The 15,926-nt window shown below is 39.4% G+C and overlaps 1 protein-coding gene across 1 annotated transcript in view; it reads right to left on the bottom strand.

Moving 5' to 3' along the window:
- LOC128382404 (guanine nucleotide exchange factor VAV3) overlaps positions 1–13,805 on the bottom strand; it is an 85,631-nt gene extending 71,826 nt beyond the window's left edge. The window contains exon 1 of the mRNA XM_053342392.1: positions 13,599–13,805. Within this exon, the coding sequence (XP_053198367.1) occupies positions 13,599–13,805 (207 nt within the window). The remainder of the gene's footprint in view (positions 1–13,598) is intronic.
- Positions 13,806–15,926: the final 2,121 nt, after the last annotated feature.

Raw genomic sequence — 15,926 nt, 5'->3', positions numbered from 1 at the left:
CGTATTCATGTGTAATTTCTCACTTCTCTGTTTAATGATTAAAAATACAAGTGACAGACGCTCACTGCTATTATACTTCTCTTCTTTAAAATCCTTAAAATGGGATCTACTCTTTGTACCTCATTAGAAATTCCAGAAGCTATGACTATGTACATTTTTCATTTCAACACAACACACACAAGATGTCTCCTACTTCACTTTAAAGTCCACTCAGTGTTTATGCACTGGAGGCTTCAAGTTTCCACATAACACTTGTATAAGTTGCATACTGGACCAGGAATGGCTTCCAAATTAGTTGTGAGGTCGATAGGGGCTTAAAATTAACTTAGATTTAAAAAGTAAAATACATCATTTCATAAGAGCTTTTTCTGGAACTGTAAAACCTTTCATGTACTAGGATGGACATGTATAATTCTATTTTTACATCATATTGTAAATGCTACTTTTAGTCATGCATGAATTTCCATATGCTTCCATAGGTTGTAATATTAAATATTAAAGTAGCATATTGCGGGAAATACTCATGTACTAAATACTAATGTAGAAGAAAAGAATAGACCAGGGAACTCTCTCTCGGCTAATTTTCATACACTGAGCTTAATTACAGTGGTGGGTGCACCTTGACCCAAGAAAATTGAATCAAATGATCAATAAGTAACTCGTCTAATGAACAAGGCCATTCACTGAGACTCAGTGTTTTCTGCTTCGTCTGCAACCAAAACCTTTAGCTAATGATCTCAATGGGGCTTCATTCAGCCACTATTTATCCAGATTATGCCACCATTAGCACTGAATGCTGCCCAAGAACACAGAATGAAACTGCAATTTTTTAGGGTTGGGGGGGCAGAGTATTTCAGTAAAATTTTCTAAAGTGGTTTTCAGACACTGAAGAGTGCAGAGTGGCTGGCAGGCAAGCAGGAAGGGAAGAAAAAGGTGTCAACATAGTGAAATTAGCCAACATGCACCATGCGTCTGACTGACGCCTGTTAGCCTTCCTGTCGCTGATACAGGGTGGACCAAAAGAGGACACTAATGAAAGAAATGTTTCAGGAAGTGATGGGTTTTTTTTTGCTACATCACTATCCACTGCAGTGCTGGTTTTGGGTAAAGCAGATTATGTCATTTACCTGAACTGAAGTGTGGCATTTTTTCAATGATATGGAGAGCAGAACGGGTATTAGAATTCTAAAAAACAAACTCAAATGTTTGCAAGAGTAAAGGCACATCTGTCACAAGTAGATCATGGCTAATGTAGTTTCACACAAAGTGATGCTTGCATTATGGAACTGCTACAGAGCTACATATATACAGTGTCAATATTGACATGCACGGTACAAAGACAATAGAATACCACTGCCAACACAAAGGCAAAGACCAGCTGTGTGGTTTTGACTAGTGCATGTGAGCAGTGAGGCATTATGAATGTGGCAATAGAAGGGACCAGCATCTACAATGAGAAAAGACAACTGAGTTCACAGCGTTGTAGTATATTTAGAGGGGGAACTGAAACACTGCAAGTAAAAATAATGTCATCATCAAAGCTGTAGTTAAACTGGAAGCTAATATAAATGGGTATGCAGTAAAAAAAAAAAAAAAAAAAAAAAGTTTAAATATAACAATACTATTTGAGTCATTAAAAAACTGCTAAGTCAATTTCAGTTGACATGTCATCCACTCTCTCAAAATGACATCAGGTATAGTTACTGCGTCTACAGCACTTGCAATCTAAAATTATTGGAAATTCTTTAGTGATAAACAGTGCATTGTGACCATCTCCTTCTTCTTTTTCTTCTTGGGTAACAGGTTGAACAGGAAATGGATTTCATTAGCTGTTTCCTGTTCCTCAAGAGAAGCAAAACTCTGAGCCATGCTGTTAATATGTGGAGTCCATGTTCAGTGGACTCACTGTGCTCATGATAGACAACCTATAAAAAATGACTCATTTCGGAAAACAAAGCAGCCAGACCTACTCTGACATAACATACCTTCACCCTTGTTGTAGAAAAGCAAGATCAGATTTATCTGCAAGGCGCATGTCCATGCATCAAATATGAAATGCCTCTCCACTCCAATTGAATTACGCTTTACAGATGGCTTCACAGAGGGCTTCACAGAGGAAAAAAGCCCCCAGCCAGTGAGCCTAAGATAAGACACAGCGTAAAGCAGAGAGCGAGCAGTGAGTGAATAATATTGAATGTTTACACTCGTACACATCACTTTCTTTTATCAGACAAGCACATCTTGTCTGCCTGGAGTCTCTAGAGAGTCCCAAAGGACCTCAGTATATTATCTGAGGGAAGCAGCTTCACAGAGCACATATGAAAGACAGTGTCTCTGCTGCACCGAGCTGAAGACAGTAAAAGGGGAATTGTATTAACAAGAATGAAGCAGCATGAAGCAACCAGTCACTGTTCCACTGACAGCATTTCTTTGCATTAGTGACTCTCTGCAGCTCAGGAAGTGAATGGCCTAATGTGTGAATATATATATATATATGTGTGTGTGTGTGAGTGTGTGTGTGTGTGTGTGTGCTTTGTGTGTGTTTGTGTGTATGTGTGTGTGTGTGTGTGTGTGTGTGTGTGTGTGTGTAAACCAGAGTCACTGTGGCAAACTAAAATTAGGATTAAAATGTATGACAATGTTTTTGCTAACGTTAACCAACTTAGTTTAGCATGCTAACATTTTTTAACATTTTCAAACCTAAATGGGCTATAAACAACATTCTTAACAATAGTATTATTTAATAGGATTATTTATAGCCTATATAAAAGTAGTCATGCATAATGAGAAATATCACATGACTCTGCCATTTTGGTTTTACTATCCACAAATGATTGAGCTACCGCTCGAATCACGTCTCAAACAGCACGAAGTTAGCAACTAGCTAGTGAAGAAAGTCAGATATTTTACAAAGGAGTTGGTGGAGACCAGAAATAAAACTACAGTAAAAGAAAAGTAATTATTGTAGCTACGTTAACCAGGTGGCCAGAAATACGACTCCAAAATGAATGCTAATGCTCAATGTGTAAATAAGCAACTTGCTAGCATGAACTTTATGAGGTGATAATCTCAGTTTTCAAAGTTAATGAAGGTTTAAAACTATAGACTTCAAACAGAGCAATACAAAATAGCATTGGCCTTTAAAACAGCTGCTATTGTCTTAGCACATATATTGAATGTATTGACTTATTTGGGTTGAAAGGAAATTCCAGTAAAGAAATGCTAAAGCGACATTTTAAGTAGTGTAGAAACACTGACTTTATTTTTCAACACTCAGTACAGATCTTGGTACCAACTGTTTAAAAAAAACATTTAGAGGGCCCCTATCAGACACATTTATTCATGTTACTACTACACAGAATGTTTTAATGAAAAAAACTTTGTTGTCTGATTTTTTTTAAACCCTCAAATATCAATCATCAGTATTCATAATCCAGTATTCATAAATATACCAGCTGACACTGTACCAAATCCAAGGCAAATATAACCAACAATATTAATAAAAACCTATTTCTGCATATTCATGAAACCTGCAAACAACCTCAATGTGAAGAATGAGGTATTAGGGACAGATTAAGCTGCAACCTCTCCGCAGGAAGCTCCACACTGACTCAGTTTGGATCAAAATGCATTGCTTATACAAGACCCGTGCACAGAAAGCTTAAAATCCCACCCGAGCATTTCATCTCTCAAACCAACCATCTGGAATATAAGGCAAAAAATATTCCTGTAAGACAAGCCATCTCGCTGCTGCGCTTTTGATATGAGCCAGGTCGCGCTCTGTATCCACAATAAGTATCCAGTTTCTGCTTATGTATTCCTTCATACAAGTCAAAGCTCCATAGCAACAAGCTGGAGCCTTTTATGGCCCCTGTGCGTATTGTGGAGCTTAATGAAATCCTGTTCTTGTTCTCTCATAGATCTCCGCAATAAGAGACAGCCAGAGTTTGGCCCTCTCACTGTTTAAATCTTGTTGGGCATCAATTAATGACAATCAAATGGATGAGTCTCTCACAGAGGGAATCAAGGCCTGTGCAAAGAATCTTATTCGGTAGATGAAAGTAATGAATAGAAACTATGCTTAAGCAATGTAAGAGAAAATAATACTCTGTGACCATTCTGGAAGGCTTATATGTCTTCCACCTTCAAATCTTACTGAGATTATGCCATTGATATACTGTGTCTGGTATGAATTACATATTGTCCACAGCAGTCATCTGTAGAACTCTTTTGTCAAGATTCTGTCTTAACCAGTGGGTGACATATCACAGTTCAAGCGATCAGGTCACATCCATGTCATGTAGGAGCTTTTGTCAGCTGTGTAACCAGGAAATGGGAGGTGGAACGTAGGCGAAGGTCTGCTGACGCTGACGGACCTGCTGCTCTCTCTCAGCCTGAAGTTGGGGTCATCGTAGAGGACAAGTGAGGCAATGGGGACTCGCCAGACACCCGCGAGATTACTTATCTAAATGGAATATTGTCAACATAAAGCCATGGTCAGCAGCTTTTCATTTCAGCAGTACATAGTGGTAACTGATCGCTTCTCCTTTCTGGTTTAAGGTGCGTTAAACTGTGAAATGGGCTGCCTCTTGGGTTAGACTGAAAATCCACAGACTTGGTTTAGAACTGCAGATGAGTGAGAAATACTGACAAAGCAGATAGTCTTTCCAGTCATTCTTTCCAGTCACTCTTTCCAGTCACTTTCATGACTCTGATAAACCCCTTTTAGTTGGTGACAACCTCCTTATCACCTCTATATCTTATCACATTTTTCTGTAAGGGGGTACTCTGCGTTTTCAGAATTACGGCTCATCGGTCACATGCATCTTTAGGTGAAGAGTCGATGAATACAAGGTTCTTACACTACACAAACCCACAAGGCTTCAGATGAAGAGAGAAATATATCACTTTTCACAGGAAGTGAATAAAAGTAGTAATGTTCTGAACTTCCTCATTCACTCATTCACTACTCCCTCTATTAGTGATACTAGCTCACTCTGTGATAATCAGTGAATTGAGATTTCAGACACTTTGTACTTCTATAAAATGGGCCACTTCCTCACAAAAGGCTTAGATCAGTGTGGTCACATTCAACATTTTTGTTTTCTATTTGCAGCAGATGCTCTGAGCCACATAGCTGCTTCCAATATTCAAGAATTTTGAATCAATGGTACCATCTAAAACCTTTAGTATCCTCTACTCTTTTCTACTCTACTCTAATCTACTCCACAAGTTGTTATCTGTAAGTTGTTTGTCACAAAGATCACTGTAACAATAGGGAAGCATACTAAATCCCTTCATCTTCCTTTTTTTGCGCTAGAAAACAACAACAACTGTGCATCACAGCCGTCATCTAGTGAGAACACATTCACAGTTCAGTTAATGCTGGTTTCAGTAGAACTCCCTCTCTTCCTGATCAACAAAAGTTCACATGTTTTATAAAGTCCTGTTCTGCTGCACATTGATTAAATCACTATGTCATCATCCCACCATGTCTGAGCTGTTTTATGTCACAGTTTTGGAAAAGGTTTGTTTTCCCTGTTCATACTTCAAAACCTGATTCATCCACTCTAGAAAATTACAGTCAAAGACATTCTCCAGGTTTCTGAGTTTCCTTAATGTAATGACAATAAGGCCAAAGCTCCCTTCCCCCTCCCTCCCCTCCTACCCATCCACCTCTCTACCTCCCCCACAACAAAATAAGTGTCTCCCAAGCCATTTTCCATTAAATCCTGGTTTTAACCCTGATGACCCCTCACATATACACTCAGCTTACTCCATCCCCCCACTAGATAAGGGAATTGAATTAGTGCTACGGCGTGAGATATGAATTGTCTTGGCTGCAGCAACGCAGGTCAAGTAGCTTCAGCTTCAGCTTCAGCTGTGTGTAATTGGCTCAAAAGAAGGTTTATGAGGGGTAAAGGTGACAGAGGGTTGAATGTCATGTAAACTGAAAAATAAAACTTAAAAACCATATGTGGGAGCAGTACAGTGAAGCATGAAGCAGCCACTACTCCTTCTCCTCCCCCTCTGATTTTTCTCCTTCTTGGATGATAGTGTTTAAAAAAGGGTGAGTAATGCTCTGCTGTGCAACTTGACAAAGCATGGTAAAGTACTGTTTGACCCCCTTGTGTGTGCCTGTGCCCATTTAGGTGTGGGGTTTGACCCATAAGGGCTTTTTGAAGGCACAGTGCCATCAAATGCTGATCTCTTTAGATTTAAGCTGCCGAGAGCCAAAGTTTCAAGCTGATAAACTCAAAGTTTCTGCAGATATTTTTATTTTTGGCATGTTAGAGCCTCCCAGGAAATGGTGCATCATAAAACTGTATACACTGTGTTAATAATAAAAGCAATATATAGCCTTGTTCCATACATCCCTTGTGTGTGCTATCTTATACGAGCACAAGCACCATTACTATTTCTACACACTTTGCAGGGTTTCTTAGCCCTTCCTTCTCTGTCTTCATTACACAAATAAGGACATTCCCATTTCCAATAGACAACAGTCATCCATCACTTACACCCTGAGCCTCTCAGCAAGGGATGCCTTATACGTTACTATTCCTGCTGGAAAAGACACAGGCTCAGTAATCTCATGAACTGCGGAAGCCATTGGTGATATTTATACCGGGTCCACACACAAACACAAAAACTTACTGTACGTATACTGTTAACACACAAGGTGTCCATAAATTCTATTTTGGGCAGTGTGTCGAGGTTTTAGTGAGTCTTAAATCAGCTTTCCGAAACCTGCAGAGCTTGATACAGCACTGTGCACCTCACGTGGCTCCAAGTTTCCACTACAGTGAACCTGGCAGTAAAAGGCTGCACACACACGGCTGCTCGCTACCACAATGGTTATAGGCTGGCATCATCTGGATCAACATCTACAATTCCTGACTGCACTGTCTTCCAAATAGCATCTTGACATTTCCATCAAGCTTAAAAAAGGGTAAAATTGCTATTATCATTGGTTAACGTTGTATTAATGTAATATTAAAATATTCATAATTATACTGTACACTGAGAGGTCTCGTTTGATGTGGGTTAACCACCGGCTACACTTAAAATGTCACATGTGATGATGATGGTTTGCCAGTAAAGACAATAGACAGTATCGACTCTCTCTGAGCTTTCAGAGCACTCAACAGTGATTAACTGAAGCATCCATGCCAAAACTGAGAAACATAATAACCATTGATTGCAGGTACAGTCTCCACTGCTGAATATCTCCTAATAAAATCAGCATATACATCATCTATACTTTAATGTGCACTGGGGCATAGCTTTCACCGGTTGGCTGCCGTGCAGTCTTGTTACCTAGGTGACGGAATGAAAGGTCAGTACACGGCGCACGTGTACGTGTACGAGTGCTATATAATCTTGTCTTTGCAAACGTCTGTGTCCATGTCACTGTACATGAAGCAGCACATGAATATGCATTTTATTGTGGTGACACAGCGGAACAAACCAGTGTGACTGCATTACACTGTACTGGAATCACAAACAGGAGGCGGTGGTGCCTTGCACCGACATGGCATGCACGGCTGCAGTAATGTTGTGTTTACACATTGGCAGGTGCAATGCTTTCTTCAAAATGAGTCAACAGGGGCAGCAAAGCCTCAGCAACTCAGGGGAGGTGATCATGGGCCTCAAAATATGTCCAAATGTGCTCATACTGCATAGTAATAGCAGGCAATTTTCAGTATGTGCCATAAGTATGCAAATTGAGAGGGCTAAATGGATGAGCATGCATACAATATAGATGGGAATGTTAAGTTTAAAGTATGGGCACTGATTAAACCTGACCAACCCTTCCCGCCTTACGGTTCCCATAGAAACAACACAGGAAAGGACATTTTCCACACAAGATGATGGAGGATGGAAAGTGGAACAGCAACAATGATTTTGTTTCCTCAAATAATGAATCACATAAAACACTGTAGACTCAAAATGTACAATACAAAATATGGAGTCAGTGTGTTGTTGTATAAGTGTATGATTCTAGACTTCATCCAGTTGTAACTGTTGCTGCTTACAGTGTTTCACAAATGTGGTTTTCTAAAGTATTTGTTATTACTCTAACATCTAATCTGAGACTGATTCATTTAAAGAAGGGGGCTGCCACATCTGCTGTAGAAAACTTGAACCGGGGTATCGGAAAGGCTGTAAAAGGTTATATTAATATGTAAGATCTATAGTTTTGTATTAATTTAATGCAGTATAAGGTAAACATATTTGTTATAAGTTTATGGTATTTCTTATGCACTCATCTACTTAATTCGTTTCTTACTTAATTTCTTTCAAACCTCTGTTAAACACTCTTTCATGGCTCTTTTCAATGACTGAGGGAGAGTGTGTGCTGTACTGTGTGCACACTAAGTTTGTATGTTGAGCACACACACACACACACACACACACATACACACACACACACACAAAAGAAGCACATGCATTAAGCACAGAAGCACTAAGTATTAATGACCACTTTCAACACTTCACCATATCACTTTAAATGGCCACCCCTCGCTCATCTCAGACCTTATTCTGATATATTATCAAATACTGACATCTTATTTAAAGTGGCAGTGCTACAGCAGGCTTTACTTCCTCTGAACTCCCACTTATTGTTCATATTCTTAAACATAAAGTACACACTTTTAAAAAGTGTCTTTTAGCTGTTTGGGAACATTTCATTTTATGTTTTTACTATTATGTGGCTGTAAGTTTTCACTACAGTCTTCTCTGCCCATGTGACTGCTCTTATTCTGCAGGAACCAAAGGAAAATCAAGACATTCTCTCTCTGTCTTTCTCATTCTCCCACGCTATCTCTTTCTAACTTTTGTCTTTGCAAGTGCCTTTGAAGCCTGCTGCATGGAGTGTTCGCTGTGTGAAACCAGCTTTTTCTATTCATTGTTTGACATCACAGAACGTTGGTCTCAACTTGATGAAATATACATATGTACCATTTATAATGCATAGTAGTATTCTCAAAGTCTACTATATGTGCTGATGTAATATGCCTGTCAAGGTCTCCAAGAGTCAAATTCTGGTCAGTTTGTCAATCAGGACACACCTGCTGCACACCTGTCAAAATGTAAAAAGAATTTAAATGTATTGTGTTATTAATTGAGAGGCTTATAAGAATAAGTGAAAGTTGTATGATTATGAAAAAGGTCACAGCTTGATGCTGCAGTCGTCATTCCACATGATGACAGCTTAAAACACACTCTAGCATAATAAATCAATCACATGCATCAGCAGTGCTTCTGTTTTGTGTTGTAATATGCTCAAAGCTTAGCCTGCTAGTCAGCTATAACTCTACTGTATTCTGCACCACTGTCAAATAACCAGATGATTAATTCATAAATGTCTTAATTAAGTCTTCATGGTATTTCCATGTTGGTTCAGAATCAGTGTTCTGTAAAATTCATGATGTGTTTCTTTCTCTTGTTCTTCTGTGTATTGATGTATTTCCTCGCTCTGTGCAACACTTTCTGCCGTTTGATGCTCATTAAAATTAGACCTGACTCTCTTTCTTCACACTTTCACTTCAAAAATGAAAAACAGGCCTCTAAACCTTTGAAGAACTGTGTGAAGAGCTAAGTGGGTTTTTTTTTTCACTGTGTGAAGAGTGGTGACTTTTCTCCTCATTGTGTCTGTCTGACATCTCAGTGCTTTGGTCTGAGCTTCATCGAGGGCATGTTTAGTTTCACTTCCTTCCTCTATTCCATTTCCTGATTTACTGTGCACGTCGAGGCTTCACGGCTGGTCTATGTGAGAAGCTTTCAGCAGCTGGTGGGGTTTGTGACAATGTTCTCATTCTGAAACCACAGTTTATAATCCTGTGTCATGGAAAACAAGGCAACAGTGGGCTTGACAAGTTAAGGGTGTCGGGGCAAATTTCAAGATTTCAATTTCAAATGGAGTTATAACTCATTTTAACCTCAAACCTAACCCTCACTTTTCTGTTATTTCTGTTTGTCCTATCTGCATCAATGATGTCATTCTTTGTGACACGCTACTAGCTTGCTATTTAACCCACTCATATACTGTAAGGAGGTTAATACCCTTGCTAACAACTCCTACAAGCAGTGTTTGGAAGATATTTGTAGTCTAAACTAAGATTAAGCAGAACACCAAAACCAAATGTTTCAAGAAGCAGAAGAATGGAGAATACATGCTGCCTGTTTGACCGCATGGTTTGTTTGTTGCGCCATGATCGCAATCCATAGTTCCCTGTGATGCTGAACCCCTGATTTTCACAGTGAGACAAAAACAACCACTGATTATGTGGCGTTTTGTCTGGTATAAAAACAAAATACAGCAGTTGCAGTGGCTGAACAGTGTCTAGACTATGTAATTGAATCATTACAGCCTTGTAAAGCAATGATCAAAGAGGGTGAAAATTATGCTTTATACTGATCGGAGGCCCTTAGCTGGAACTTTGAGCTCTTCATTTTAAAAGGTTTAGCAAGCCTTGTAAAACTGCACAATTTCATGCACACATGCACAGTAGAGATACACAACATATGAGTCTTCCAATCATCTAATCACTGCATCATTCCTAATCTTTCACCATAGAACTGGCAGCTACACAGATCAACTCATTTCCTCAATGAACACACTGATCCAGGCTGTTTCATCTCATTATTTTACTGCTTTTTCATCCTGCCTACAATCAGTTTGCTCGCTCTTTGTTGCCCTTACATGAAGCCATTTCACAACAGAACTGACTCACTGGCAGCCTATGTTCCAGAGTAAGAAGCAGCCCGTCCTGATGCCAACATCACACATGTGAACCCTCCAGAGATTCTGATGCATTATGCTTTAATTATGCAGCTAACACCAGCACAGCAGGCTAGCCCCTTCAGGGTCCTTTATGTCCTTGGAGATGCATCTATGGAGGCCAGACAGGCTCTTTGTAGCCCTGTCCCTCTACTGCCTTTGTCTTTCCATCTTAGAGGTCCCTTGGGTGAGACCACGGTGGCGTCCCATGTGTTATTACTGGCCAATGATAAAGTGGCTGCCACGGCCCTCATGAATTATGCACAGCAAAAGGGAAACAACTCCACCCTCAGTTATGTAAATGTAACTTTGAGGAGACAGGGAGGGTAAAGTTGCTGGAGGGGGGTGTTACACCCATTTTAGCTGAACATCGATGCACTCGTAGAGAGAGTTGTTATCCAGCATCACATGGTGTGAATGTGTGTGAAAGGGGAAGTCACTCATGATCTACTGACATACAGTAGTAAAGTTCCAGATCCACTAATAAATATTAAATGATCATCACATTTTAATATAAATGTACATTAGTCACAACAACTATATGACCTCATAGGCAGGCCATGAAAGTGTTTATATTTGACAAGTGTCTAGTATCTCCCTAATATAGATCCTACGGTGAACAGGAAATGATGCACTTTGTGTGTCTATCTTTTATGCAATATAGAGAAGAACTAGAGTAGGTGGTTTACACGACATGTTACAATGAAATGAGAACCACCTTACAAACCTCTAATTTTATCACAAATAATATTTCATCCTGGACACGCTACTCGACTGAAAGCTGACCTCTTGGAAGTGTAGTTCAAAACCGCTGCAGTAACTAGCACCTACCACCTCAAAGCACAAGAGTATGGGTGTAAATTATGCACACATACACACATGGACTTGCACATTACGATGCTAATTTGGCTATGAATGTAGCATCATGACTGGCTCCCAGAGTGAGTAAGCCACCCAACCAAGCATAAAACAAACTGACTATAAATAACCCAGTCTGAGTGAAGCCAGGCTGAGCCAGACCAAGGACTGAGCATAAGTAAGGTTCACAACCCTTCTACTTATGGCAACTCTTTTCTATGTCATTATGTCATGACTGACAGTAAACATTGCCCTACTGATGCCCCTTTACCAGTAATTGTAAATGCAAATGGACCAATAAGCTTCTCCTCTTACATTCCCAATCTAGTTTGGTCTGAAATTTCCGAGTAAAAAGATCCTTCGACGGCTATTCCCATTGCCATTGATGACATTACAATCCTCTATGCTTTTTTAAACTGTCCGCTTGACCTGTGTGCTAAAGCTGAACAGCACGTCTCCAATTTGATTGTGAAAAGCCAGTAACTGCATATCATATTGACTGTGCCACTGTGACATAGCGTTTGGAGTGCTTTTTCCAGGAAACGAGACTAATCCCCCTCTCCATCACTTGTACAGTGCAACCATAAAACTGATATTCAAACCTAAATCACCTGTTTTGCATCAGATGAGAGCATTAGGGCACCCATTACAGACTAGTTTCAGTTTGTGTGTGTCACTGGTACAGTCATATTTATCTGCAGCAGGTCTGCAGGATCAGTAGGTGAGTGTCTACCTCACTGTGTGCTGTCACCATGCCAGAGACCCAGATTCACTGTTATGAAGGTGAATATTAATCTGGACCTGGCTCCAGCTGTCCTGTTATTGAAGCAGATGGTATCTAACAAACAGAGCCATGTGGACACAGCTAACTCTCTATCTATCTATCTATCTAACTATCTATCTATCTTTCTATCTGTCTGTCTATCTATCTATCTGTCTGTCTGTCTGTCTGTCTGTCTGTCTATCTATCAATCTGGGAACTCTAGCAGTGGGGATTTTGTTCAAACGGTCTGTATTGTAGTATTACTGCTACATATGAAAAAATGTAAAGACAAACCATAAATGCAACCAGACCTGGAAATTATAATAATTGCCTTTGTCACTCCCTATAACCAGGGAAGTCAAACAAAATCCCCCTTTGTCTGATATTGAAATGATATACCAGATTATTCATGTGCTTAATCCTATGAAATAAATCCACTTCTCTTATTAGGATAAAACACAACAAAGCCTCATCCCCACTTCACCTTTATCCATTGTGTGTCTACATCACCTATAGAGGGCAGATTGAGGAGATCTGACAACATAACGGTTCAGTGTTTACAAAACCAGTTTGAAGGTAAAAGTCAATATGAGTAACTTATATTACAAGGTTAGATAAAAGACCGAGGGAAAGTGTTGGGTTTGTCACCTTTTGCGCAACTTTTACATCTCACCAAGTTGGCTCAGATAGGTGCCAGCCAAACTCCGTTCAATTCTTCATCCATTTAGTGTTTCCTTACTCGCTGTCAAACGTACTCGCGTCATAAAACAAAATGTAAGAGCTCCTTACATTGGTTAGGAGCCTATCTTGTCTTCGGCATAGATCCAAAACACAAGCACCTATTGGGTGACCAAAATTCTCTCTAATATAATGTATTGAGTTGCCTTTTCCGCCACCAAAATACACCGTGGAGGCGGTAACAAGCGGTGTAACCACATTCATTAAAGTTAAGATTTTCTTTACACCAAAAGCTAAAATGTGTATCACATCATGCCGAATTTTATATATAGCTGTTCTCATTTAAAATAGGCGTCAGTCATGTTCATACAAGTATATACATTTGCTGGGAAAAAGGGAAATCTTAAACTTGCGCATTTCTTAATGAAATCTGGTTGCGCGCTCTCCATTGGGGTTAAGTTGTAGTTTGGCGACGAAGCAAGAAACAGGCTGTCTACAGTCGTCTCTTACCTGTGACATTTGAGGCCGGAGGTTAATCTCCTTTAGGTTGATGGACTGGGGTCTCAGGTTGTTGAGCAGGTGGCAGAGGAGGACCCCATCCCGGAGGGTTTGAGCCAAGTCAAATACCTGTGCAGACTCCCATGTAACCCGGTGGTTAACTGGAAGCACCTTGCAGTTTATTAACCACAGCGCGCACTGCCTCCAATACTCCATCATTATTCTGACTTAAGAAGGAACGAGATTTAAGAGAATTTGTTTCTTAAGCAAGGGGAACTGCTGGCAGGCTCGCTGGTGCGACTTAAATCGTATCCATGCTATATTTCGCCAACTGTAAAACTGGATGAAAACAGATCAGGACCGCGGTAGAGAGCTGGCAGGGATGCAGGCAGCCGCTCCGAGGATGACAGTCCGGTGAACTGAGGCTGTGGATGGAGGATGAACTCTCTCTCTCTCTCTCGCTCTCTCTCTCTCTCGCTCTCTCTCTCTCTCGCTCTCTCTTTCTCTCTTCCCTCCCCCTCACCCAGTTCCTCACCTCTTCCGCTTGCAACCCATAGGCTCGTTCAGTAGGCAACTGTATGAAATTACAGTTCAAGAAATTACAAGTTACAGCCCACAAGCATAATGTGGATGTTTTAAAGCACAACACAGAAGAGAGGGAAATAAACATGCATTTGCTTAGATTAAACTTGTGTAAAGATTTTTTACAGCCGGTTATAATGTACCATGCCCAAGTTGTTCTCATCATGCAAACTGCACTTATAGAGTGTTGATAGGCTATGGCTTATCAATTAATGATTAAACAAAACAAATAAGCACAGTTTTCTGATATCCAAAGCCACCTCTCCTCAGTAGAGCCTTATTATATTCAGCATGCCCAAATGTTAGCTGTGACCATGACTCATAAAGCCACCGAAACTAAACCTACTTAGCTGGGTTTGGCATAAATCATAATGACATGAGTTGAAATTACTTAATAAAGCACACTTTAACAACAGTCTACTGCGTATTGCATTAATTTAATATGTCTTCTGGGATATTTATAAGATAATTAATACTTTCAAAGATCCATGACTAATTGTAACTACTATATCAATACATTACAGGAAATGTGGTATCTTTATATTTGCATAAATTTAATTTATGTACAGTATTTGCTTAAATATTGATGCATGTCTTCATGTTCGTGATGCATATAGGGTGTTTTTAGAATTCTTTAATTCAATTTTCATTTGCATGTGTGATTATTATCATCAAATATGGGAGGTAAAGATGTGTCACTTGCAAAAGTAAAGAGGTTTTGGTTTATTGGTGTTGTAGCTATTGTTAACTGTATGTATCATGTTTCCATCATGTCGAACACCACAAGTGTTTGTGGCATTCAAATTAGTCAAAAAGAATTTTGAGAGCAATATGCTTCCTCATTTTTTTAAAAAAGGATGTTGGAAACTACCTGGAATTGGTTGAGAGGAAATTTTCATTTGAAGTAACTGGCTACATTTTTTCAATTAATTTGATTTGTGATTCTGTGTTGGAACATCTCTGTATTTTAACACCTCTACAACTGTATTTTAATACCTTTCCAGATCTATGGATTGATTCCTCTGCTTCGGTCTATAAGCCGTCTCACAAATGATCTCCAACAAATGCATTATCACTGTCTACAATGAAAGACTAATATGAACTCCTTCCTCATCTTAATAAAGCCTTTTCCTGTCCTGATATACAACCTATTAGCATCATTTCCTCTGTTTTGAAGAACATAAAAACAACCGCTTCTTGTTTTTACTATACTTCCACACTAAAATGGCATCACACATTCACAAAAGTGACATTTAAATATTTGTCCAATACAGCTACTGTGAAATATGTGTTTGCTTTCATGCGTTATGAATAAGCCCTTTTAACACAGATTAATGGCAGTATATTTTTACACAAATGTACAGAGCGACAGCCCAATGCAGACATTTCACTACCAGAGGGAAAAGCATTTACATTCCTTACATATTCATCCAGCAAATGTAGAAACCTGCTTATCATACCGCTGCAAGCATGACTGGCATGACTGAGCCAATATATAGCCTAAGTGAAGCTGAGTTTATCTTTCTTTCTTTTTTTTTTGCTACTGTGTGAATAAAATGAGAAGATTTATAGGCATCAAATTCAATATTTTAAATTGCTCAGTAATGGGAATGGAAATGCCATGGCATATTAAAGCTGCCTTTGCTTCATTTTTCACCATGCAGAGAACAGTTCATTAGGTAGTCTTTTAATTACAGTAGTTAGAGGCTACTCCTTCCTACCACAGATACTACTGTATATGTGAAATAGGAGAGAGCA

Source organism: Scomber japonicus, chromosome 21, assembly GCF_027409825.1.
Source record: "Scomber japonicus isolate fScoJap1 chromosome 21, fScoJap1.pri, whole genome shotgun sequence".
NCBI lineage: Eukaryota > Metazoa > Chordata > Actinopteri > Scombriformes > Scombridae > Scomber > Scomber japonicus.
The sequence above is the reverse complement of the archived record's forward strand: the minus strand, read 5'-3'. Positions and strand labels throughout refer to the sequence as shown.